A 26,487-nucleotide genomic window follows, 5' to 3' on the forward strand; every position below is an offset into this window, starting at 1 on the left:
TTTTTTTTTTTAAATACTTTTCTTTTTTTTAAAAGATTTTATTTATTTATTTATCTATCTATTTATTTATTTATTTATCAAGCCCAATGTGGGGCTTGATCCCAGGACCCTGGGATCATGACCTGAGCCGAAGGCAGACGCTTAACGACTGAGCCACCCAGGCGCCCCAAATAAATAAAATCTTAAAAATATACATGTATATCACTAACAAACACTAACCATCATCTGAGCTTTCAGCACGTCGTAATCACTGATCACAGATCACGAGAACAAATACAACAATAATGAAAAAGTTTGAAAAACTGCGAGAATTACCAAAATGTGACACAGAGACACGAAGTGGGCAAACGCTGTTGGAAAAATGGTCCCCCAGACCTGCTCGCACAGGGTTGCCAGAAACCTTCAGTTTGTAAAAATAACAGTATCTGCAAAGCACAGTAAAGAAGCACAATAAAACAAGGTATGCCTGTATTTCCCACAACTGCTTTCAAGGAACAGAGCGGACATGCTGCACCAGGCGATGTATGACCCACAAAGCCAAAAATGTTTACGAACTGACACTTTACAGAACACTGGGCCCAGCCCTGTTCTAGGGTCATCTTTTGTCAACACAAGCCAGCCTGACAGTAAAACCAACCTAGATGGAAAAAGACAGCTAGAGAGGGTCACACACAGGAGGGCTGGTTTGAGCCCTGAGGGTGGGTGTGCCCCAAAACAGTTTCACCCTTGGAGGTTTCCATTTGTTCCAATCACTTTGGGCTGGGTTTTCAGTGTTGGCACCTGAAAAAGCATACTAATTCACGCAAGTAAAAACGGGGTTCTGCTTTGATGGTGACTTACTCTAGTCCCCTGATGCCGCAGAACAAAACCCGTTCCAAGAGGAAGCAACTTGGTACGTTAAGACTCCAGAGGTATGGGTTCCAGAACCTTCCTCCAGGGTTTTAAGTTGCTCACCTCTCTAATCCTCCAGAATGGAATAAATGGGTCCACGTGGGGTAATCTATAAGGGTGCTAACCAAAGCGTCATCTATAGACCAGGGCTGTCCCATAAGTACAGAATACCAGGCAGGAGCTCAGAAAGTTACACCTGGCACCGCTGCACCATCCAGGGACATGATGAGCACACACAGTCCTGCTGAACACAGTTTAGACGAGTCTGGTATCATCCAACCCACTGGGAGAGCCATGTGCAGCCCAGCCCAGACTGCAAATGTCAAACACAGGTCCAGCCCCAGGATGTTTGAGAGGCGCTGCTTGACAAAGCCCTTCTCTGGGCCCAGCATCACAAAAACAGGCTTTCCTGCCATCAACAGATGCTAAGTGAAGGCCACTTGTTCCAGGCAACAGCCAAGCACAGGGGATAGAGGGAGGACCAAGACAGATATCCCTGCCCTAAGAAGCTCACACGCAGGACAAATACTAAAAAAGTAATCACACACCTGATTATTCACCATGGCCAGTGCCATGGGAGCATACAATGGGGGGATGCCAACCTAGCCCTTGTCAGGGAGCGGGGGTCAGAAACCTTTGAGGAAGCACATAAGCTCCGACTTTAAACATGGGCAGGAGTTTACTGCCCTTCCACACAGGTGACCTTGCTCAGTCGCCGGCCTACATATGCCCCAGTTTCCTCCTGTGTAAATGGGGGTGACAGCAACTAGGAAGACCTCAGCACAGTGCCTGGCACACAGACAGCTCTCAACAGATGCAGCCACTGCGGTATGAGGGGTCAGCTGGGCACAGGGAGAAAGGCATTCTCTGCAGTGGCAGCAGTAAGCACAGAATACTGGCTGGAAGGAGACGTGCAGAGAGCCCCTGGTCAGAGGGAAGCCACTGTTGTGACTGTCCTTGTCACTGACTGACTCTCACCGCCACCAAGCCCTTCTACTCTCCCACCACCCCCCCCACCAGCTCCAATTTAGATCTCTAGACTACAGCCCCAGGAGTCGGTATAGTACCTTCCACAGAGCGGGTAAGAGACACATACAGCTGCTGAATGAACATATGAATGAATGGATGGATGGTTTAGTGACTGAGGGGACAGCCTGTGGGGTCAGAAAAACTCAGGTTCAATCAGGATGCTGTCACTGATTTCCTACATGGCTACAAGCAAGTCAAGCCACAGCCCTGAACCTCAGTTTCCTTGTCTGTAAAATGGGAAAATGCCCTTTACCTTTCAGGGATGGAGGCAGAGTAACACACCCACAGGAAGCACCTAACAAAGCAGCCGCTACCAGATGGGCCCCCAATAAAAGGGAGTGGTCCGATCGTCATCAAATTCACTGCTCCTCGGGGTTCCTCTCATTCCCATGCAACGCTCCATCACGGCACCCACCACCTTGGCTGCCAACGCCACCAGCTCAGGGGTCCTTCCCTCCACACACTGCAGCATCCCTCTCCTCACCTCTCATCACCTCCATCACCATCTGTTCCTTGTTTAGGAACTGCTTGTCCCACCCCAGAGCAGTACAACCCACAAGGTAGGAATTTCATCTGTCTTGTTCTCTGCTGTGTCCCCAGAATCCAGGACAGTGGCCACCATGTGGCAGGTGCTCAATAAATGCTTGGTGAATGATGCATGGACATAGAAGTCATGTGTAGGTCTCATTAGGTTTCAAATAGTCAGATGAATAAATTCCAGGGCCCCCAGGACAGGTGAGATGATATAAAGATGAGGGGATTGGGCCTGGGATGAGGCAGAGGCCACAGGCCCTGCCTCAACAGGGTCCTGTTTTTCTCAATTTCATCCAGTAGGTGCCAAGAGGTTGCCGGAACCCTGAGCTATAGGATGTTCAGATTTTTCTTGATAAATCAGACATCTGAATTTTTATGTGACATCTGATTTATTTGAAAGCTAATGTTGGCATCTAATTAAAATACGTCTGCAGCACTCTGAAAGCGATGGCTACTTGTTCATTCATTCATTCATGCTGGAGGTCGGGCACCACAGGGGCACAGGAATGGGCCAAAACAAGCAAGAGCAAGTATGAGGGACGAATATTAGCCAGAGGATAACATTCATAAAGGACAATCATGACTGTAGAAAGTTTTATGAGTGGTGACGTACGCAGGGAGGTTTGACCCGGAGAAAGAAGTGGGTGACAGAGGTGAGCAGAAGGAACAGAAAATCTTCAGGCCCATTTCTCCCTCTCTCCCTCTCACAATCACACACACACACACACACACACACACACACACACAACTATTGAAAAGAAAACTAAGGTAGGGCTTGGTGAGAAAAAATTGTCCTCTCTGAAATGGACCAATTTCAGACTCCAGAAAGGAGGCCTTACCTGTGCTGGGCTCCCTCGACTCCTCCCCAAAGCCCTGCGTGTCCTTCTTTTTCCTACAAAGAGGAACAGACAATGTCCACTTTTGGTGGGATATAAAGACCACTCGATCCCCTGGCCCTGACCCCAGCTCAGAGGGCCTCGGACCCTCAGTTTCAGCTCTAGCCTTGCAGGTGAGTTGCTGTGTGACCTCGGGTGGTTCAATGCCCCTTTCTGGACCATCATCTACCTGCCAATCACAGGCCTACAGCCACCAAGGGGAGAGGTTGGTCCGTGGGTACAGAATAGGGCTAAGAATTTTGTGGGGGACGGGCCGGAGGCTCTCCGGGATGCGAGAAGAGAGATCCCCGGGAAAGGGGAGTCTGTATTTCAAACCACCTTGGAGCGAAGGGTCACAGGAGGATGGACGAGGCTGGAGGCGTGGCCAGACGGAGGGCTGGGGCTTAGGGGCGTGGCCTACGGCATGGGGCGGGCTCACGCTCGCGGGGGCGGGCCTACGGGCCCCCTGGGTGGAGCCGCGATCGAAAGCGGCCTACTCACAGCTTAAAGTTGAGCACTGCCCCTGCGTTCATCAGCAGCGTCCTGCGAAGGGAGAATGAGGTTACCTGGGCCGCCCCTCGTCCCTTTCACCCTTCTTACCCCAGCCTCTGGCCCCCCTAATTACCCAAACAGCAGGATGTCCCCGATCATCCTTTCGGCCGAAGCGTCCGTCAGAACCGGAAGCGGAAGTCCCGGAGGGGGAGGAGAGAAGAGCACGAGCCGACCAATCTCGAAGCCGCGCTGGCGAGGGCTGGTCCAATCGAAGGCCAAGGCAGGCAGGGTCCCGCCCTCTGCTGGCCAGGCCCCTTTAGGAAAGAGCGAGCGCCCCTTCTCGCTGGGGAGGCCGGAGGGTAGCGAAGAAGGGGCGGGGCGAGAGTGTGACGTCACCCGGGAGCGGAGTCATCCGGGGCGAGATTGGGTTACGCACTGGAGGCGTGCCGCGCAGGCGTGAGGCTCCTACGCGCTGGAGAGTTAGCGCGGTGGCTTTTCTTTCTTGGCTCGGGTCTCCCACGCAGGTTCGGAAGGAAGCTGGCTCCTTGACCACTGAGCTGCACAGGGGAATGGGCCCTGATGCAGTGGGCTCTCCCGGGCATGGATTCCCGCGAGGAGGAGGTTCCTCCTGGGCCCAATGGAAGGCAGGGATCCCCACTAGGCTGGAGCTACGAGGGGCGGAGGTCTGACCGAGCTGTCCCTTCGGAAAACAGGGATCCCGGTGGCGAATGGAGGTCCTGACTTACAGAGCCCCACAGAGGACTAAGGTCATGACAACTCCATAGAGGACGGGGGTCTTGACCCTCTAGGGCACGGGAAGATGGGGTTCACAACTGGACAAGATCCACAGAGGATGCAGGTCCCGATCCAAGGGCTCCAGAGGACTAATTGAGTCCCACCGGGACAGGGTCCTGACTGACCCGTCCCTTCTGGGTGAGCTCCGTGCGGGAAGGACCCCCCAGTGGCCAGCTACCCTGTCCAACTCACACCACAGGGACCCCTACACCCCGCCTCGCTGGGCTGAAGGGGGTCGTGATGGCCCGAAGGGACGGAGTATGGGACACCTGCTGGGCTTTATGGGACAGGACGGCCCCACGACCCGCCCCGGGGCAGGCGGTCGTCCCTCCTCTCCCGCGGGGGCCGGGTTGGGGGCGGTGCCTGGCGGGCGGGGGCGGGTCCTGCAGCGGGGGCGCAGTCGCCGGGCCGCGGGCTGCAGGACGTACTGGGCTGGGGGCTGGGGTGGGACCCGGCGGGCGCCATGGACCTGCTCTCGGCGCTGAGCCTAGGCGAGCTGGCGCTCAGCTTCTCGCGGGTGCCGCTCTTCCCCGTCTTCGACCTCAGCTACTTCATCGTCTCCATTCTCTACCTCAAGTATGAGCCAGGTGAGCCAGAGCCAGCAGCCCGCGGGGGCTGGCATCGCGGCGCGGGGGGCGGAGGTAAACCTGCGGGTCGCGAGGCGGGGGAAGCCCTGGATCATGAAGGGGGCACAGTCCCAGGGACTCGTTCGGGGGAGCAGCAGGTGCCGGGATCGTGCGGTTCTTCCACATGGAGTGGGCAGGGGGGGAAGACAAGAGGGCGGGCAAGGAGAGAAGCCCCCGGGATGGTGGGGCTGGGGGAGGGGGAGCAGATGCAGCTGGAAGGCAGGAGAGGAATGCGACTGTATAGAGGAGGGGGAACAGGTGCTGGGGAGGAGGCTGGGAGAGAAGTCAGGGTTCCCGGCAGGGTCGCATGAACTTGGGCCAGCGGCATAGGTCGTGGTGAGGGCGCAGGCGGGGGTCGGTGCTGCAGGTCAGTCCAGATGTCCTGGCCGCCCACATCCGTGACCTCCCTCCTTGCCCTTGGCGCGCGGAGCCGGAGCGGCTGTTGAGTGTCTATATAAGGGCCGGCCGTGCTGGGGGCAGTAATCCGGTTCAGAGAAAGTGACACCGGTGCCCCCCTCCTCTGCGGCCCTCGGGCAGTCTCCCCTCCTCCTCCGGCCGAGCGAAGCTGGGTCTCCCGTACCCGGCGGGAATTTTTCCAGCCATGGCGCGGATCCTTTCCACTTACTGAGCAGAATCTGCCCTAGGGCAGGGTGATTTGGGGTTAGCCTACCCGGCCAGCTCCAGACCCCCGTGGAGAATCGCAGAAGGGAAGAAAGACTCTGCTTCTTGGTTTGTTTTTTTTTTTAAGCATTTTTTTTTTAGATGATGGTAAATAGCCTCCTTAGAATGTGGTCTATTTTTAGATAAGGCTCACCGAATGTTTCTTGTTCATCTCCTAGCGTTTTAACTATTACAGCATACCAGTAAACGAAAGGGACTAGAGAATTTAGCTTTAGAAAAGGGATCGATCATCCGGAAACTTGGTGACCGTTTCTCCCACTTAGATGTAAATTACCTCTATATTCTCCTCTCAGGACTGAAATACCTTTTTTTTTTTTTTCAGATTATAAAAATAGGTGCTTCTGTGTTTTTAAAAGAAATGGAAAGGAAAAGAGATCATTACAGTTGACGTATTGCCGACCCTTCCAGACCTCTCCTATGCGTTTATAACCCTGTAGTTAGAGATGGTAAAGCACGATTTTATGCAAATAGGATCATATTCTGCTTGCCAAGTGTTTTTGTTCCATTTTATTTTTGCCCGTGCACAAGCCAGAGCCTATTCTTTAAGAGCTATTCTGCAGATCAGTTACTTTGCAAAGCAAAATAAGCTTTGTATTGTCTTAGCATGAGCACAGGACTGCATTTCCTGTTCAGGAGGAATTTTTGGTGGCTCAGGCCAGTCCCCTGGGCAAGTACAGAACCTAGCATACCTTGAGAAATCTAAAACTGTGGAGGGCTGGAGCCTCGTAGGGATATAGGACACAAGTGTCTGGAGGAAAGAGGTCTTCAGGCTGGCTGGGAGCATGCAGGAGGGGTCTAGAAATTTCTGCCAGAGTAAATAAATCATCTGAATTAGAGGTACTGGAGCCTGAAGGTGCCTGAAGGTTCCTGAAGGTGGGGAAAGTTCAGTGGTTCATAACCCTAGCTGCTTATTAGGGGCTCCTGGGAGCTCTTAAACCCCATCTCATCTCCACTCCAGACAAATTGAATCAGAATATCTGGGATAGGGCCCTCCCTGCATGCTCATGTTTCAAGCTCCCCTCCCCAGTGATTGCTGCATGCTGTCAAGATTGAGAAACGCCCGCCCAGTTCAAACCCCCTCCATTTGTAACTGGGGAAATAGGAAATAGTGGCTAAGCTAATTTACATACGCAACGAGCCTGTGGTCCCATGGCTGGTAGATGACAGCCTTGGGATTCAAACCCAGGTCTGCCAGACCCCAGGACTCACTCCGATTGCTCTGGGGTACTTGCTTCCCTTTGGAAAAGGGAGGAGTAGGACTTAGCTATTAGCCCCCCACCACCACCCAGTTTGGTGTTCCTGCTGAGTCTCTACAAAGGTTTCTTCTCAGAATCTACGACTGCTGACTGCAGGACCAGCTACAGAATCTGCAGGGCCCCTCACTCAGAAAGTCAGAATTTCGGGCGCCTGGGTGGCTCAGTCGGTTAAGCAACTGCCTTCAGCTCAGGTCATGATCCCGGGGTCCTGGGATCAAGTCCTACATCGGGCTCCCGCTGCTCTGTGAGGAGCCTGCTTCTCCCTCTCCCTGCCACTCCCACTGCTTGTGCTCTTTCTCTCTCTCTCTCTCTCTCTCAGAAAAAAAAAAAAAAAGATTTAAAGAAAGTCAGAATTTCAAGATGGTGACAACAGAGCGCTAAACTGAATGTGGGACCCTTCTGAACACAGGGTCCTGGGCAGCAGCACAGGTAGCACACCTTTGGAGCTGACAGCCAAGCTGGCTTCTAGGAAAAATCTCTGAATTAGGAGTCAGCTTTGCCTCTACCACTAAATACCAGGCTGGTTACCGCACCCCCATGAGCTCACTCATCTATGAAATAGGCGCGTCGGAACATAATCCTGAACTCTTCTGCGGGGCTATTGTAAAGATGTTTTGAGAACTTTGTCAGTAGTAGGGTCTAAGGCACTTGGGAAAGGTAGTGCAATTATTTGTAAGGCCGTGGGAAGATGTGTTTCCTGGTACGCAGTCACTTTCTGGGTCAGGCTTTCATGAGAATCCTGAATGAGGACAGAGCTCTGAGTGTGGTCCTCAGGTTAACAGCATCTATGGCCCCTGGGAGCTAGCTGGTTAAGAAATGCAGAATGCCAGCCCCCCACCCCCACCTCAAGACCCGCTGAATCAGAATCTGCATAACATTTAAGAAGGGTTGGACTAAAAGAGGCAGGAGCTCCTTATTAGACCTGGAGCTCCTTAATAGGGCAGGGAGGAGAAGGTCTGGCTCCCCTCCAGGACCCCTAGCTCTATGCAAGAAGAGAAAGCAATGGATGTCCACTGCATGATTGAATGAATGAATGAATAACAGTCCTGGATATCCCAAGAACCTTCCAGACCAGTGGTTCTCAAATATACTTCCACATTAAACTCACCTGGGGAGCTTTTCAGAATCCTCTTGCTCCTGCAGCACCCCTCCATTTAACTCAGAATCGCTGTGCGTGGTACCAGTGTCAGTACTTTTTTTTTAAGTTCCCCAGATGAGAATCAGTTCTATGCACCAGTGTTGCCCAATCTCTGCACAAGTGACAGTGAGGGCCAGATCATTCTCTGTGGTAGGGGCCATCACACGCATTTTGGGATATTTCATAGCATCCCTGGCTCAACCCCCTAGATGCTGGTAGCACACCCCAGTTGTGACAACCAGAAATGTCCCCAGATGTAGTTGCCCCCAGTTGAGAACCAGTGATCTAGACTGAGTCTCAAACTCCAATGCTTTCAAGGGCCAGGTAGGTGATGTACGGGAAGCAGTAAGCCAGCCAGGTGGGGACTGTCCCCAGGTGAGATCCAACCATGCACATCTTCACCTGGTTGGGGCGAGAACCACCAGAAGTGATTTTTCAAGGGAAGCCGGAAATGTGATTTATAGTTCCCTATGTGTATATGTTGGCTGTTCAAACATTTTTTTCTTTTTAAAAAATTCGTTTTTAAAACGTTTTTAAAAATTTTTTTAAAATAAAGGTAATTAACATTTTTTCTTTTTAAGAAATTAATAGGCTGTTTTCTAGTCTAGCAGTCTTAGATCCACAGGAAAAAAGCTGCAAGTAGTTTTCGTGTACTCTCTGACCTCCCCACCATCTACATTCTGCACAGAGGGTTACATTTGTTATAATCAAGGAGCCCATATCATTATTATTATATTATCACTACCACATGTTATCAACCAAAGCCTAGAGTTTATTACATTAGGGTTAGTTTGTATTGTACATTTTGTGGATTTCACCGAATGTATAACATGTATCCACCATTACAGTATCATACAGATAGTTTCACTAACCTAAAAATCCCCCTAGCTCCACGTGAGCATCCTGCCCCTCCCCCAAACCCCTGACAACCCCCAATCTTTTTACCGTCTCCAGAGTTTGGCTTTTTGCAGAATATCATAGAATTGGAATCATACAGTGTGTAGCCCTTTCACACTGGCCTCTTTCACTTAGCAGTATGTATTTAAGGTTCTTCCATGTCTTCTCGTGGCTTGAAAGCTCATTTCTTTTCATCGCTGAGTAATACCCCATGGTATCTATGCACCATAGTTAGTTATTCACCTACTGAAAGATGTCTTGGTTGTGGTTTGGACATCTTCTAAAATGCTGTTAGGCTAACGAGACAGCTCGTTGAGCCCTGTTTTGAGACCTCTGGCAGGAACTGTAAGCTTTTCGAGGACGGAGAGCTGCCTCTCCTCCAACCTTGCAAGGTAGGGGCTGCCATCTCTCACAGGGGAAGAAACGAAGGCAGACAGCTGAGCTTGAAGGCTCAGAAGACTTGCTATCAAGTCACTGAGAAGCTCTGTAAATATACCTCCCATGTTTAGACCTTGGACTAAATAGCTCAGAGCCATGGCAGTGCTGAAAGTGCCCCCGGGGGAACCTTCTAGTGCTTCCCTGCCGTCCATAGACAGGACCCATCCCAGGCCAGAAGTAGGGACGCGATCAGGGCTTCCTCCTCCCTCCTCAGGCAAAGCTGATTTTTATAAATCCATCAGCTAAAATTTCCACCCACAGGTACTTTCCATTTCAGTTCGGTTCCAGGAATAACTCATGCATAATTGCTAAGCACTAAGCAATTTCTTTTTGTCCTTGCCGGTGCCCTTTGAAATGAATAATAGCACTGGGGTGACCACCTCACCCAGGTTCCATTAAGACAAGCACCAAAAGCCCCATGTCCCAGGAACCCCTCGGTCCCATCTGGGGACATTTCTGGTTGTCACAAACCGAGATGGTTGGTACCTCTAGACAGCACCCCCGTTATGCACAAATACACCCTTTGAAGCCCGGAGAGAGGAGTGACTAGCCAAAGTTCACCCAGTGAGAGGGGAGTGTTTTGGTGGCCAACCTGGGATTGCAACCCACATTCTCCTGGTTCCTGATGCTGCCCCAAAACCCAACCAGAGAAACCAGGAAGCAGTATGGCAAAGGGAAAGAGCCAGAGGGAAGGTTCTCGACACTGCCTTGCTGTGGATCTTCAGGGCAGGCCCATCTCCCATCAGCCTCCGTCTTCTCCTCTGTGGCAATGAGGAGACTGATCTTGCTCTTCTGGGGTTGCTGAGATAAATAAGTCTGATAATGCTAAGAATCATCTTGATAATCACGCACACCACATTGAATCATCAATACAACTTGGGGAGGGGGTACTCTCATCCTCTTCTTTGGAAAGCAGAGGAAGCTGAGGCTGGTGGGGAGCAGTCATTTGTCCAAGGCCACACCAGAGAGAGTGAGCCACAGAGCCAAACCTGGGTCTGTGACTTTACTACCAGGACTCACCTGGTGTAAGCTTTTTGGGTCCCGTGTTTACACCATGGTTTTATTGAAATGGTGCAAACACGGTAGCCTGCTTTACTCCCACAACCCACCCCCACCCCCACCCCTGGCCTCAGTCCTTGGGATGGTCCCAGAGGGCACAAGAATGACCCTGGAAAGAATTCAACCCCTAAGGGTTATTTTTAGATGCAGAGGTATCCATTTCTGAAAAACATGGGTGCCTCACCTGACCCAGCCCTTGCGGGACCCACCAGCTGCTCCAAAGGATTAACTCTCAGCTGGCAGCATTTTAAATAGACACCCCAGAGAAGAGAAGAGAACATTCTGCTTCATAGGACCTTTGTAAATGCTGAGACTTAGGACAACCTCGAGGGCAGGGAGAAGATGCACTATGGGCTTGTAACTCCAGGGTGAGATTGAGGAGGGAAATTTCAATTCCAGCCCTTGTTAGGAGCTGGGCACAGAAGGGATTGGGGTTCATACCTGACAGAAGGAGTGGGACACGGGAAAAACCGTTTGTCCAAGATCTCATGGTTAGTTGGGGGTGGCGAAGAGAAAGGGGAGTATGTTTACGACTTTCTTTCAAACAGCTTTTATTAGGCATGTTTCCTGATTATGAAATGTAGTTTGTGCAAGAGAATGGATAGATTACTTGGGATCTAGGGGTGCCTGGGTGGCTCAGATGGTTAAGCGTCTGCCTTCGGCTCAGGTCATGATCCCAGGGGATTGAGCCCCGCATCCGGCTCCCTGCTTGGCAGGGAGCCTGCTTCTCCCTCTCCCACTACTGTTCCCCCTGCTTGTGCTCTCTTGCTCTCTCTGTCAAATAAATAAATAAAATCTTTAAAAAAAAAAGATTACTTGGGATCTATTCCTATGTTGGAATACCTTACAGCAGAGAAAAATAAATATTGCCCTTGAAAATATTGTGCTCGGTGAAAGAGCTAGAGGCAAAAGCTATGTTATATGATTCCACCTATATGAAATATGTAAGTTCAGAACACTTTCCTCCCCCCAGAAGGAAACCCCAGCCCGTGAGCAGTCACTCCCCATCCCCCTCTCCCCCAGCCTCCGGCAACCACCAGTCTGCTTTCCATTTCTATGGATTTGCCTGTTCTGGACATTTCATATAGATGACATCACACACTATGTGACCTTTTGTGTCTGGCTTCTTTCACTTAGCATGTTTTCTAGATTTGTTCATGTTGTAGCGTGTGTTAGGACTTCGTTCCTCTTTAAGGCAGAGTGATATTCCATTGTGTGGATCTACCACATCTTGTTTATCCATTCATCTATTGGTGAACACTTGGGTTGTTTCCACCCTTTGGCAATTGTGAATAGTGCTGCTGTGAACACGATTTTTTAAGAGTCTTCCAGAACCTTTTGCTAGGTTCTCGTGGTAGGATATAGCACAGTTCCCTGCTGCCCACGTCCTGTTCCTGGACCTCTGATCATGGCCATCAGAGAGGGGGCAGGTAGTGAGGGTCTGATGAGGGGGCCTGTGGAGCCCAGTGTGATAAAGCAGATGAGCACCCCACGTCCCTCCTACTTAGCAGCTTTTCGGGGGACTCTTGTTTTTCCTAGTTTTGATGATTAAGTATTTCATACACACAGATTAAATATCACAGACATCTCTCTCCCTTCCACACAGACTGAACAGATGGGAACATAGATTTGCTTCAGATGTTTTTTTTTAAAGATTTTATTATTTATTTATTTGAGAGAGAGAGAGAGAGTGCAAGTGGGGGGAGGGGCAGAGGGAGAGGGAGAGAATCTAAAGCAGACTCCGAGTTGAGCATGGAACCTGATGCAGGGCTCCATCCCACAACCCTGAGATCATGACCTGAGCCCAAACCAAGAGTCAGATGCTTAGCCGACAGTACCACCCAGGTGTCCCACTTCAGATGGCTTTTTAATAAATAAATAGATTGAGAGACAGCTAACCTTATCCCTTTTCCCTCCCTCCCTCTCTAGATGCAACCACCACCCTAAAATCAGCCTGTATTTTTTCATGCCTGTATTTACACCTTCTCTGCTATATATGTGTCTATGAACTACATGGAGTGTGCTGTGTTTTAAATATATACATAAGAGGGACACCTGGGTGGCTCTGTCGGTTAAGCGTCTGCCTTCGGCTTTGGTCATGATATCAGGGTCCTGGGATCAAGCCCCGCATCAGGCTCCCTGCTCAGTGGAGAGCCTGCTTCTCCCTCTCTTTCTGCCACTCCCCCTGCTTGTACTCTCTCTCTCTCAAATAAATAAATAAAATACTTTTTAAAATAAATTAATATATACCTAAGATATACATAAATGTATCATTTTGCAACCTAACCTTTTTTACTCAGTAATAACCATATGGGATTTATCCATGTTGATTTATCTAGAGTGGTGGTTCTGAACCAGAAGGGATTTTGTCCCCAGGGAAATTTGGCACTATCCGGAGACAGTTCTGGCTATCACAACCAGGGTGGGGGCATGCCCCTGCCATCTAGTGGGTGGAGGCCAGGAATGCTGCTGCACATCCCCAGGGCACAGGACAGCCCCTACTGCAGCAGGGAATGATCCAACGCAGTGCCATATGCAGCTGAGGAGCCTGGATGTAGATCTAGTTCACTTTTATTTATTTTTTAAAAATATTTTATTTATTTATTTGCCAGAGAGAGAGGCAGACTCCCTGCTGAGCAAGGAGCCTGTTGTAGGACTCCAACCCAGGACCCGGAGATCATGACCCAAGCCGAAGGCAGACACTTAACCAACTGAGCCACCCAGGCATCCGTCTAGTTCACTTTTAAATAGCAGCTCAGTGTGCGACTCTCCACCCTGTCGCTGAGAAATAGGAGACTTCTCCATTCTACTGTAACAGTGTGGCAGTGAAATCCTCCTCCCCACATCTCCTTTGCTAGTTTCTTTTGGATCAGTAGTGAGGAGGAGAATTGCTAAGACATAAGCAATGCATAGCCTCAGATCTGCTCAGTATTGCCAAACAGCCTCCAAGGTGGTTATGCCTGTAGATCCTCCCAACTGTGTGTGTGGAGGAAAACTTGGGCTTTTTTCCCTCTGGAGGAGGGGCAGATATTCCCACCACCCCAACCCCCCTTCTCTGTGAGGTTGACCAAGCTGAGAAGGCAGCTCCTTCTATAGAACGAGTGGGCTTCATGTTTCTTGGAATAAAAGACCCTACAATGACCCTGTTCCAAATAAGGTCACATTCTGAGGTGCTGGTGGACATGAATGCGGGGCAGGGGGACACTGGTCCCCTGTATAACTCGCTGCAAGGGGGATATTGATCCTTTTATTATGTGTGGTTAACAGCTCTCAAGGATGGAGTGAAGGCATGCAGTTGCATGGGACAAAATAGTAACTCCATAAATAAATGGAGCAGGGGAGGTTTCGTTATAGTGCGACCTGAAGTGCCCAACTCAGCCTCAATGCCTAGGAGGTGTTCTGTCCACATTTACTAGAATGTAAGCTCCATTATGGCGGGAGTTCATTCACTCACAACTATTTATTGGGCGGCTACTATGTGTCAGGCACAGCGCCATGCGCTGGGGGTGCAGCAGCAGGTAAGACTGATGAGGTCCCCATACTCACCAAAGGATTAAGATCAAATCAATTTGTTGAGTGTATCAACAGTATGTATAGGTATTTATGTCAATAGCTTCATCCATGGCGCGTGTCTCGGAGAGGCCCAAGCATTCAGATTCACAGCTTGGAGACAAAAGGCATCCAATTTCTAGAAACAAAGTGACATTTTATTTTTTAATAAAATATTTATTTATTTATTAGAGAGCACAGAGGGAGAGGGAGAAGCAGACTCCCCGCTGAGCAGAGAGCCTGTTGCAGGGCCAGATCCCAGGACCCCAAGGTCATGACCCGAGCCAAAGGCAGACGCCCAACTGACGGAGCCACCCAGGCGCCCCCAAAGTGACATTTTCAAACAAAAAACAGGGCACGTGGGTGGTTCCGTCAGTTGAGCACCCGACTTTTGATTTCCACTCAGGTCATGATCTCAGGGTCGTGGGATTGAGCCCTGTGTTGGGCTCCACACTCAGCGGGGAGTCGGATTACTTCTTTTGATTAGTAGATCACACGTAACTTCTTCATCTCATGCCCACATTGAGTGGAGTTGTCATTGGATCCAAGTAAATTATTTAAGGAGAGTTACTGATACCAGCTCTGGCCCTGAGAGCTAAGTACCTGGGCCTTACAACTTAATCCTAAAGGGATTCTCTGGAAAGTGAAACCAGTGGGGGAGGGAAGGAATCTAGATGATGAAACAGTTGTCACACCAGGAGACACCCAGCTTGCAACTCTGGGGTGTGGCCATAGGGGATGGTGACCATATTAACATAAAGACAGGGGGCGGCTGGCTGGCTCAGTCAGTAGAGTGTGCGACTCTTGATCTCAGGGTGGTGAGTTCAAGCCCTGCATTGGGCATAGTGATTACTTAAAAATAAATAAAATAAATAATTTAACATACAGATAGGACCTATTTAGAAAAATTCTAGGGGCGCCTGGGTGGCTCAGTTGGTTAAGCAACTGCCTTCGGCTCAGGTCATGATCCTGGAGTCCCTGGATCGAGTCCCGCATCGGGCTTCCTGCTCGGCAGGGAGTCTGCTTCTCTCTCTGACCCTCCCCCCTCTCATGCTCTCTCTCTCTCTTATAAAAAAAAAAAAAAGCAAATGCATTGGGCGCCTGGGTGGCTCAGTTGGTTAAGCGACTGCCTTCGGCTCAGGTCATGATCCTGGAGTCCCGGGATCGAGTCCCGCATCAGGCTCCCTGCTCGGCAGGGAGTCTGCTTCTCCCTCTGACCCTCCCCCTCTCATGCTCTCTCTCTCTCTCTCTCTCATTCTCTCTCTCAAATAAATAAATAAAACCTTAAAAAAAAAAGGAAGAAAGAAAAATTCTAAAGACTTTAAGTGGGTAATACAAAGTGTAAGAATTTGACTAATAGACATTAATCCTGTACCCCTAGTGTTTTTTGTAAACTTATTTTTTAAGAACTAGACTCTTCCCCTCTATTTTAATGTGGGATTTAATGAAGAGTTCTCATGTCCCCTTCATCCAGCTTCCCCCAATGACAATGTCTTACATAATGGTAGGTCATTACTAAAACCAGGAAATTGACATTGGTACAATCCCATTAACACCAACAACTGACTTTATTCAGCAGTATTTACAGATAGTTTTTTTATACAGTTCTGTATTTTTTTAAAGATTTTAAGTAATCTCTACATCCAATATGGGGCTCAACCTCACAACCCCAAGATCAAGAGTCGTAAGCTCTGCCAACTGAACCAGCCAGGTGCCCCCATACAGTTCTGTATTTTATCATGTGTGTAGATTCTAATAATCACCACCACAGTTGGGATACAGAATGGTTCTGGCACCCCACAGAAACTCCCTAGTGACGTTCCTTTATAGTTATATCTTCCTCCAAGCCCTAACCCCTGGTGACCACTGATCTGCTCTCTGTCACTCATCACTATGTTTTGTTACTTGGAGAAAGTCATAGAAATGGTATCATATAGTATGTAACCTTCTCTTTTTTTTTTTAAGGTTTATTTGAGAGAGAGAGCACAAGCGGGGGCATGGGGAGGGGGGTCGGGGGAGAGGGAGAGAGAGTCTTAAGCAGACCCCATGCTGAGCGTGGACCCCCTCCCCCACCCAATGTAGGGTTGGATCTCATGACCCTGAGATCATGACCTGAGCTGAAATCAAGAGTTGGACGCTTAACCAACTGAGCCACCCAGGCGCCCCAGTATGTAACCTTCTGAGATTGGCTATTTTCACTCAGCATAGTACCCTTGACATTCATGTAAGTTACTGCGTGTATCCCTGGTTTGTTCCTTTTTTGTTGCTGAGTAGTATTCCATGATCTGGATGTACCACAATTTGTTCATCCCTTTACCCATTGAAGCCATTTTACAAATAACTTACTTGTAAATAAAGCTTCTATGAACAGTTGTGTGCCTGTCTGTGAACACCAGATTCCCTTTCTCAATCAAAATCTTGTCTTGAGGAGCACATGGCTGGTTCAGTTGGTGGAGCATGTGACCCTTGATATCAGATCGTGAGTTCAAGCCCCACATTAGGCATAGAGATTACTTTAAGACAAAAAAAAAAAAATCTTGTCCTGAACACTGAGATGAAGCAGTAAATGCAAGTGTGCTCTGGTTAAAGCAGGGTGAAGGACCCAGAACATTCCCATTTTGTCTCTTCTTTGCTCCTGCAAATGCTCAGGATTCCTAGGAACACAGTTTGGAAACCATTGTTCTTGGGAGCCTATCCTCCTAGCCATGGATAGAAGATCTTGGGTTATCAGGGCTGCAGGACATCGGCCAGCTCATTCCTCTGTCTCTGTGTGGTGCTCAACATTGCTGCCCATAAGAATCACCCAGGAGCATTAAGAAATCCATAAGCCCAGCAACACCCCAGACTGGCCAACTAAGATGCTCTGGGGTGGGGGGGTTCAGGTGTCTAGTTTGTAAAGTCCCCAGGTAATGCTGATGTACAGCCAAATTAGAGGCCAGTGCGCTGAGCCATCTTCCTAATGAATGGGATTTCTGTTTCTGTTCACTAAGCAAGACCGTTCTTTTTTGCATTTTGTTGCCTTGGGTTTATAGGAAGACTCAATTTACTATCATTTATGAGTATCAGTTACAGAAACTGAAATAAGTTGCATTTTTTCTGTTGTCCCTTTTATTTTATAACAGCTTTATTGAGCCATAATTCATATACCACCCAATTCACCCATTTAAAGCATCCCATTCATTGGTTTTTTAGTATATTCACAGAATTGTGCAACCATCACCTCCAAAAGAGTTCTGTATCCTTTAGCTGTCACCCTCCCATCTCCCCCATTCCCTCCAGCCCTAAGCAACCTCTAATCTACTTTCTCTTAGTGTTAAAAAATTAAATAAAATACCAAGACCCATAATAGGATAAAGTCCACAGGGTCGTGGGAGCCCAGGGGCAGGAGTGACTGACCCAGCAGAGCAAGGAAGCCTTCCTAGAGGAGGTGGTATTTGTACTTGGCCGTTTCTGCTTTTGTGTCTTTGCTCCTTCTCTGCCGCTAGCTTGTAACAGAAGACAGCAAGTGTTGTGGAGGAGGTGGAGAAGTTGGAACCCTTGTGAACCGCTGGTAGGAATGCAAAATGGTGGGGCCGCCGTGGAAAACAATATGGCAGTTCCTTAAAAAAATTAAACATAGAATTACCATTTGACCCATCAATTCCACTTCTGGGTATATCCCCAAAAGCGTTGAAAGCAGGAACTCAAATAGATATTGGCACACTTATGTTCTTAGCAGCATTATTCACAATAGCCAAAAGGTGGGAACAACTCCAGTGTCCATCGATGGATGAGTGAATAAACAAAATGTGGTATATCCGTACAATGGAAGATCATACAACCTTAGAAAAGAAGGAATCCTGACACCTGCTACAACGTGAGCGAACCTTGAGGACATTACGCTGAGTGAAAGAAGCAAAAGAAGCCAGACACAAAAGGACAAATACTGTGTGATTCCACTTACACGAGGTCCCTAGAGGAGTCAAATTCACAGAGACAGAAAGTAGATGGTGGGAGCCAGGGGCTGAAGGAGGGAATGGGGAGTTAGTGTTTAATGGGGACAAAGTTTCAGCGGGGGACAATGAACAAGTCTCTAGAGATGGATGGTGCTGATGGTTGCACGACAGCATGAATGTGCTTCATGCCACCGAGCTGTGCACTTAAAAATGGTTAAAGTAGCATGTTTCATGCATATTTTACCGCAATAAAAAAAAATGTAAAAAGAGGGAGAGACCAAGACAACAGGCGTGAGCTTGTAGGGATCTTGGCGTCAGCCCAAGGCAGGAACAGCCACATGAAAGCGTTCCCACCTGCACGTTGCTCCCTGTCCACACCGCCCTCTCTTGCAGGGATAATGAGAGTGATCGCTTGGTTGTGGTTATCAATGAGGATTTAGCAAGTCCTTCATATAAATGTAAACCCAGTGTCTGAGACCTGGAGGTGCTTGCTCAATGGGACCTGGCATTACCATCGTTGCCACCTCTCTGAGCACAGAAGAAAGAGCCCCGACCCAGCTCTGCCTTTTCTCTGTGTGACCTCAGGCATGTGTCCAGCCTCTCTGAGCCTGGGTTCTTCCTCTGAAATGGGAGAGCTGCAAGGCAGCTGAATTAGGATGGGCTGACTGGAGGGCATGGGGACAAAGCATGCCCTTGGCACCCTGGTGACGCTGGGGGACACCCCCTTACCCCCCAGGAGCAGTCGAGCTGTCCCAGCGCCATCCCATGGCATCCTGGCTGTGTGCCATGCTGCACTGCTTTGGGAGTTACATCTTGGCTGATCTGCTCCTCGGTGAGCCCCTGATCGACTACTTCAGCAACAATTCCAGCGTCCTGCTGGCCACAGCTGTCTGGTAAGCACTGTCTGGCTGGTGGGATGTGGGAGAGCAGAGTTGGGGGCAGGGGTGACCCAGCCACCTAGGAGGTGGGAGGCGGGGGGTTGGAGGAAATAGGACCCATCCACACAACCTCCACAGCGGACCAACCTCACCTCCCAGGGACCCCCGACGGTCTGTCTCCCCATGACGCTCTGCGTTCTCTTCCCAAAGGTACTTGATTTTCTTCTGCCCCCTGGACCTCTTTTACAAGTGTGTCTGCTTCCTGCCTGTGAAACTTATATTTGTGGCCATGAAGGAGGTAGTGAGAGTCCGAAAGATCGCCGTGGGCATCCATCATGCCCATCACCACTACCACCACGGGTGGTTCGTCATGATTGCCACCGGCTGGGTCAAAGGTAAACAGGACCATGATGATGATGGAAAATCATCTCATTTGAGAACCCCTGCTCAGTGGTACATTGTCAGGCACCCAGGTTCGCACAGACATTGCTCCAGGCTAAGAGGACTGTTGTGGGAGTCCTGCCTTGTCAGCCAACAGCTTTAGAGTAAGTGGGAAGATTCTTCCAGAATTTAACTGTCAAAGATAAACAGGACCACGAGACAGTGACAGCTGTCTCTCAAGCAGGTGTTCTCAACTGTGACACTACTGATGTTTGGTGCCAGGTCATCATCCGTGGCGGGTGCTGTCCTGTGCATGGTAACATGTTGAGCAGCATCTCTGGCCTCCTTCCACCAGATGTCAGTAGCGCCCACCTGCGTGACAACCAGAAGTGTCTCCAGATGTTGCCAAACACCTCTTAGAGAAGAAATCACACCCCTATAACTACAGGGGTTCTTAGTCTTTGTGGGCCATGGTTCTTTCTGAGTCCAGTAAAGCCTTTTATGTTTTTAAGTGCATAAAATATATAGGATGATAAAAGAGGCCCATTATTTTAAAATAGCTATCAAAAAAATTTTTTTAAACAAAGTTACCCAAAAAAGTTTTAATATGGTAGAGTAATTTTATACATCTTTACCAAAGTATTAAATAAGAGACCATTCACTTAGCAAATAGGTATTTCTCGACCTTTTGAAGTGTTGTTGAGCACAAATGATATTATGAAACCATCTGCAACAATGGGAATGTGAAAAGGGAAAAATCCATGAATTCTGTTGGTGATGGCGTCACAGCCTTGCAAATCCTTCTCAGCTTACTGCCTCCCTTCACAATGGAAGAAAAGGCTATATTTTGGTGAGGGACATGAAAATGAAGATGTAGTTCTGTTTCCGGTCTGGGTTCAAGGACACCAGGTTAAGACTTTATGACTCAGGGCAGGTTTGAGTTGAGGCCTTTGTGCATCTTATCTCATTTGATTGTTAAGACTCTGCTTTAGGAAAAGTCTAACATCATTCCCAATTTACTGAGGAGGGAAATGAAATTACTTGTTCAAGGTCACATAGCTAAGGGGGTGCAGCTAGGTTTGACTTCAGGTTCTCTGAATTCAACATCCACATTCTTAACTACTTTGAAGTCCTCCTTTTCCTCCTCCTCTAGCTATGCTAAGAGGCAGACCAAGATAGACTTTAAAGATTTTTTTTTATTTATTTATTTGAGACAGAGAGAATGAGAGAGAGAGAGCACATGAGAGGGGGGAGGGTCAGAGGCAGAAGCAGGCTCCCTGCCGAGCAGGGAGCCCAATGCGGGACTCGATCCAGGGACTCCAGGATCATGACCTGAGCCGAAGTCAGTCGCTTAACCAACTGAGCCACCCAGGCGCCCCCAAGATAGACTTTAAAACAAAAAATGTTACTAAAAATTAAAGAGGGACACTTTACAATGATGGGTCAATCCACTAGGACGATATAACAATTATAAACATATATGCACCTAAAAACAGCACCAAAATTTATAAAGCAAAAACTGAGAAGTTAAAGGAGAAATAGACAATCCAACAATAATAGTTGCAGAGGTGGACCAAGGAGTAACAGGAAGACAGGGAAAGAAGGCTCAAGCAGGTGCTAACACCATTGGGTACCTTATCCCTGCTCCCTGATACCAAAGTGGGTATTGCCAAAATGCCAGGGCCTAGAAGCACCCTCCACTGAGCCACAGTGTACTCAGCACCATTGACAGATGGGGCTGGATCATGCTCTGACAGACTCTGGAGTCTGTCTTGTGCATTGTAGGATGTTGAGCAGCATTCCTGGCCTTAACCCACCAGGAGCAGCCCTGCCCCAGTTGCAACAACCAAAAATGTCTCCAGATATTGCCAAATGCCTATTTGGGGGCAAAATCACTCCAGATATGAATCCCTGGTCCAGTGGTACATATCAGGCACCTCAGCACAGCCATTCCTAGAGTGGGTGTTCAAGCTTCTTTAGCCAGTACATTTGGGGTAAATGGAAAGATTCTTCTAGAATTTCAACCATTATGTCCCATATGGGTCTCCTTATTCACTCTCCAGGAAGCCTGTGCTATAAAACAAATTCCCCAGGGGGATAGCATGCCTCCCAGAGGGCAAGTGGCTTAAGAAAGATTGAAAGTTCAGAGCCCCGAGGAGGAGAGAGACTGGGGTGGGGAGCCTTCTAGAAGCCTTATGCATAGCTCAGGGTCCTGGACTAGGGGCATCAGGGCAGACAACCCAGATTTGTCGAAGACATACCTTGCAGATGAGATATGACCTCAATGCCTTCATGCTGGTTTTGCTCCAAATATTGCCATGTGACCCTCCTGAGCCTCAATTTCCCCACTGCAACTGATTGTCATACACCCAGGCTCAGTGTCCCTCTGGAGAAGACTCTAGGAGCAGCGAAACTGCTTCCTTGGGAACTCAGCCAAGAAGAATGGGGAACTGGAGGTGGCAGGTTCATTCAGGAGTACCCTGTCTCCTAGGCTCTGGCGTCGCCCTCATGTCCAACGTTGAGCAGCTGCTCCGAGGGGTCTGGAAGCCAGAGACCAATGAGATCCTGCACATGTCCTTGTGAGTGTCCCATTCCACCCCCCCCGCCCCCATTCCTACTGTATGTACGTGTGCCTCCTGGGCCTGACCCTGAGTTGGATGCTCCTGGTAACTTGGAAGCCTCAGCCACTAATTTTGTCTTCCAGAAGCTTCCAGAGGTCATGGAGCATCCATGGAGCAGAAGGGGAGCCTTGGCTCTGCCTAGGGGGGAGGGGCAGGCAGAGCTGCAGGGAGATGAGCTACTTGATTTGGGTTTTGAAGAGTGAGTAGGAGTTTTCTGGCAAAGGAGGAGCCTCCGGACAGAGGCCAGCACCTCTGCCAACTGTCAAGTCAGAAAAGAGCAGTGATTCTGCCCAGTTCTGCAGGGTCAGGATACAGAGTGTGGGTGGGGAGGAGTACAGAGCATCGGTGGGCAGTATATGGCACGGTGTGTGGGTGGATACAGAGTGTGGGTGGGGAGTGTGGCTGGGACTAGGTGGGCAGGACCACAGGGCAGCATCCAGGACCCAACCTAGGGGCCCCATGCTACATTTAGCCTATACATTTTTAAAGGACCTCATTGGTTTGAGCTAGTTAAATTTTCTCCCAATCTACAATAAAGAAAGCGATGGCCATTAAAATATGACAAAATTTTTTAAAAGGCTCACCCATACACCAATGAAAATTCCCATTTCACACTTCGGAAAAGAGCACTATCTCTTTTCATCCCTACTAGAGGTCTGTTCCCACCCTCAGTTCACCGACAAGGAAACGGGGACCCACAATGTTGTGTTGCCTGCTACTAAGTGGGCAAGTGGTTTCCCCTCTTGGATTCTACTTCGGCCTCTTGAGCAGAGGGTGAGGGCTCCATGGAATCACACTCATAAACTCCCTGGCCCTGGTACCTGGTGAGTGCCTTGGAAATATCAGGCGGAATCATCATCATTAAGGACAGCAGAGAACAACAGACATCGGGAACAGAAGTCACGGGTCTCTCTTTCGTAACAAGTTAAAATATTGAGAACCTATCCTGTAAGAAAGAAAAGGAAAGTTACAAAAAAGAACAGGTGATAGCTGACCGCCTACATGCCTGACCTGTCTCCAGTCTCTCCAGAGGTCGAACTGATACCACGTGGCCCAAGACCCCACCTTAAATCACATCATTCCTAACTGGTATGACCCAAAGTCCCCAAGTGAACAAAGACACTCCTATCAGGCAGGACATTTCCAGGGCTTAAAGGATACCTCCCAGGAGCCAGGGGGGGAAAGCCACACCTCTCTTTGGGCCAAGTTAACCCTTTACTGTGCAGGGAGACCCCACCTTGTCTATGCCCTGCAGGCATCTTCCCACCTCCCACTCAGGAGAAGATGGGATAGGAGCTGGGGCCGGCAGTGGGCAGGCAGAGAAGGGGGTCTGGGCCAGAGGGAAAAAAGGCCTGAGCTACGTGGCGCCTCGTGGTAATAGAGACTGCCCCTTCCAGCCCCACGAAGGCCAGCCTGTACGGAGCCATACTCTTCACCCTCCAGCAGACCCGCTGGCTCCCGGTATCCAAAGCCAGCCTCATCTTCATCTTCACCATGTTCATGGTCTCCTGTAAGGTAAGTCTTCCTGCCCTGACCCACACCACCAACCCACACTTTCCAGGCTGGGAGCTTGGATTTGCAGTCTTGTGTCCCAGGAAGGACAGCCCTAAGACAGGGGACTGGGGAAGGGGGTCCCAGTAGGTCTGTGCATGGGAGGAAGTTCTGATAAGAGGAGTGTCCAGCCGGTGGGGACGGGGTAAGAGAATACGGCCTTCTGGGCGGAGGGCCCAGCCTGGGCAAAGGCCGAGAGTGAGGCAGGAGTGCATGGAGTCTGTTTGGAGAATTGGGGCCTCGTGCCTTGGTGGTGGAGAGCTGAGGGACAAGACCCAGGAAGGCACACTTAGGACACCAGGGACTCAGGCTGGATCAGGAATGGTGCTGGTCTGATCCTGAGGCCTTGAGCTGGGGTTAGCTCACCCAGAAGGGGTCTTCAGGGGCCACACTGTCCTCCTCATGGATCTGGGGAGCTCTGCTGCTGGCTGCCTGGGAGGGGACCCATTGGCCACTGAAAGGGGGAAGGGAATGAGCCACCCCAGGCCAAGCACTGTTCCTCTCTGAGCCCAGGTGTTGGGGGGCCCCTGAGGTGAGGGGGGAGATCAACTGTCCCCATGTGCCCCATGCTATCTGGAGTTTCAGCACCAGAAGTCCTGTATCTCAGGAAACCTGGGACAGTTGGTCACCCTCCTGGGGGTGCATAAAGCCAGAGGGATGGGCCTGGGCTACCTCTGACCTTGACCTGGCTGACCTCTCCCCTCTTCCTTCCCCCTGCCCCCCACCTTGCTTTCTGCCTCGGTCTCCCTCTATCTCTCTCGCTGTCTCCCCGTCCCTCTGTTACCCCACCTCAGGTGTTCCTGACGGCCACTCACTCCCACAGCTCCCCTTTTGATGTTCTGGAGGGCTACATCTGCCCTGTGCTGTTTGGGACCACCTGGGGGGGCAACCATCACCATGACAACCACGGTGGGTCCCATGGCGGGTCCCATGGCGGCGGTGGGCCCGGCTCGCCACACTCAGCCCTGCCTGCTAAGTCCAAGGAGGAGCTGAGTGAGGGCTCCAGGAAGAAGAAGACCAAGAAGGCAGATTAGTGGATGGCCCAGAGGCCTTGAGGGGTACCAGGGAGAGGACCCGGACCCAGGACCCTCAGAGCTGGTGCAGGGGCATCCTGGGCTGAGCTCTTCCCTCTCCGGGCCTCAACTTCCCAGTCTGCAAACCGGGGCCATGTCGGGGGGGTTAAATGAGATATGGGGGTGAGGGGCATTGGTAGGAATGGAGGGGTCCCTCTCTCTTTCTGCCAGGCCACCATAGCGACACTGCTTTATTTGGGCGGTGGCCCCAGCCAAAAACCCTAGCAGTTATATTTTTGGTTCTACTATTTCCTCTCTAAAATTACATCTTGACTCCGAAAAGAACTTCAGGTTGAGACTCATGAATTTGATGGACAATTCCTAAGTGTCTGCTACAAGGCAGCTGCTGGGACTTCCATCTCTTCGTGCCCACTCCTTCCGGATGGCACTGGGCAAGCTGCCTCCTCCGAGCCTTGCATTCCCCGTCTGTATAGTGGAGACCCCCAGGCCACCTCCGCATGGAGGTGCTGGTGTGCGCCTGGATGTCAACCAGCTTTATAAACTCTTAAGCACCGTGCAGTTGGGAGGGGAGGCCTTGACGGATGTTCATCGTGCTTGAGAACGGCTTTGCATTTTAGATTATTTGTGTTTGTGTATCAGAGAACCCCCACAAGTTACCTGGCACACAGGGGGCCTTCAGTAGACACATCTGGCTCAGTCTTGAGAGCTTGGGGAGTGGGGAAGGCTTGTTCTGATCTTTAGCTTCAGGCCGCCCCTAAACCAAAGAAATGCAGCTGGCTGGGCAGGGGTGCCAAGATCCAGCTCCGTCAAGGGCCTCCGAACACTTGCTGTCGGGCCCTAGAAGCTTCGGGCCTCCCTCATGCTGGAATCCTCCACCGCTCATTCAGTCTTTCAGAGGAGTCTGTGCCTAGCCTTGTGCCACTGCTGGGCGGGCCTGGAACGTGCTTCAGGGTGAGTGAGGGGAATGGTAGCTGAGCCCCCCATCTACCCCCCCCCCCCACCACCAGCCACCTGATTCATCTCAGGCTGTGTTACCAGGACACCCGAGTGTGGCCAGTCTCAGGTGGGGTTTGGGCCCAGACGGGGCCGGCTTAGACCTGTCCTCTGCCCCCAGGGGGGTGGGTGGGACGTGGGACAGAGCAACAGCCTACAGCTGCATCAAGATCAGCATGGGGCCAGCAGGATCCCAGTATTGCCCAGCTGTTGGGAAAGTGCCTTGATCTGGTGACACCTGGGAGCCTGGTGGGTCCTGAGGATCCGAATTCATCCTCTTGCATGTTTATCAAGACTCGGCATGAAGGTTCAGCAAATAAATCTGTTGTGAAAGAAGCACAATGGTTTGGCTGATTCATTCCTGCTCTTTCGGCCTCAGGACGCAGTGGGGGTTCTGTGTCCTTAGAGACACTCAGAGTTTCCAGGGAGATGAGGCTCATGGCAGCCCCCAGTCACCAAGAGGAGATGGAGCCTGCGGGTAGTCTGGAGTTTGGAGTTCAGATATTTACTATGCCACCAACAGGTCATGGGGCCTCCCCTTCTCCAAACCTGTTTGCTTCTTGGGGAATAGGGTGTCACTGCCCTTTATAGACAGATGGGAGAATTAAGGGAGTGATTGGGGTTTGCAGCTAAGAGTCCGTACAGGACGCTGTTAAGAGAACAACTTGGCAATCACACATCTGATAAAGGGATTGTATCCAGAATATATAAAGAAGTCCCAAAGCTCAATAATAAACAGCCCAATTAAAAATGAGCAAAGGGTATCATATGACCTCACTGATATGAGGAATTCTTAATCGCAGGAAACAAACTGAGGGTTGCTGGAGTGGGGGG

At 50.0% G+C, this 26,487-nt stretch overlaps 2 protein-coding genes across 2 annotated transcripts in view; one reads left to right on the plus strand and one right to left on the minus strand.

The window, feature by feature from the left end:
• Positions 1-4,092, minus strand: part of SMIM7 (small integral membrane protein 7) — a 12,210-nt gene extending 8,118 nt beyond the window's left edge. Inside the window, exons 1-3 of the mRNA XM_006749035.3 lie at positions 3,955-4,092; positions 3,831-3,872; positions 3,294-3,346 (exon numbers count right to left, since the gene is read on the minus strand). Of these exons, the coding sequence (XP_006749098.1) occupies positions 3,294-3,346; positions 3,831-3,872; positions 3,955-3,980 (121 nt within the window). The 5' untranslated portion in view covers positions 3,981-4,092. The remainder of the gene's footprint in view (positions 1-3,293; positions 3,347-3,830; positions 3,873-3,954) is intronic.
• Positions 4,093-5,008: 916 nt separating this feature from the next.
• On the plus strand, positions 5,009-25,989 carry TMEM38A (transmembrane protein 38A). Its single transcript, XM_081814950.1, has 6 exons — positions 5,009-5,203; positions 18,932-19,088; positions 19,284-19,468; positions 21,946-22,033; positions 23,473-23,590; positions 24,421-25,989. Exons 1-6 carry the CDS (start codon positions 5,080-5,082, stop codon positions 24,658-24,660), a joined length of 912 nt encoding a protein of 303 aa, XP_081671076.1. The 5' UTR covers positions 5,009-5,079; the 3' UTR covers positions 24,661-25,989.
• The last annotated feature ends 498 nt before the right edge of the window (positions 25,990-26,487 follow it).

The sequence above is a fragment of the Leptonychotes weddellii genome, chromosome 1 (assembly GCF_054177405.1).
Source record: "Leptonychotes weddellii isolate Sample4059 chromosome 1, ASM5417740v2, whole genome shotgun sequence".
Taxonomy (NCBI): domain Eukaryota; kingdom Metazoa; phylum Chordata; class Mammalia; order Carnivora; family Phocidae; genus Leptonychotes; species Leptonychotes weddellii.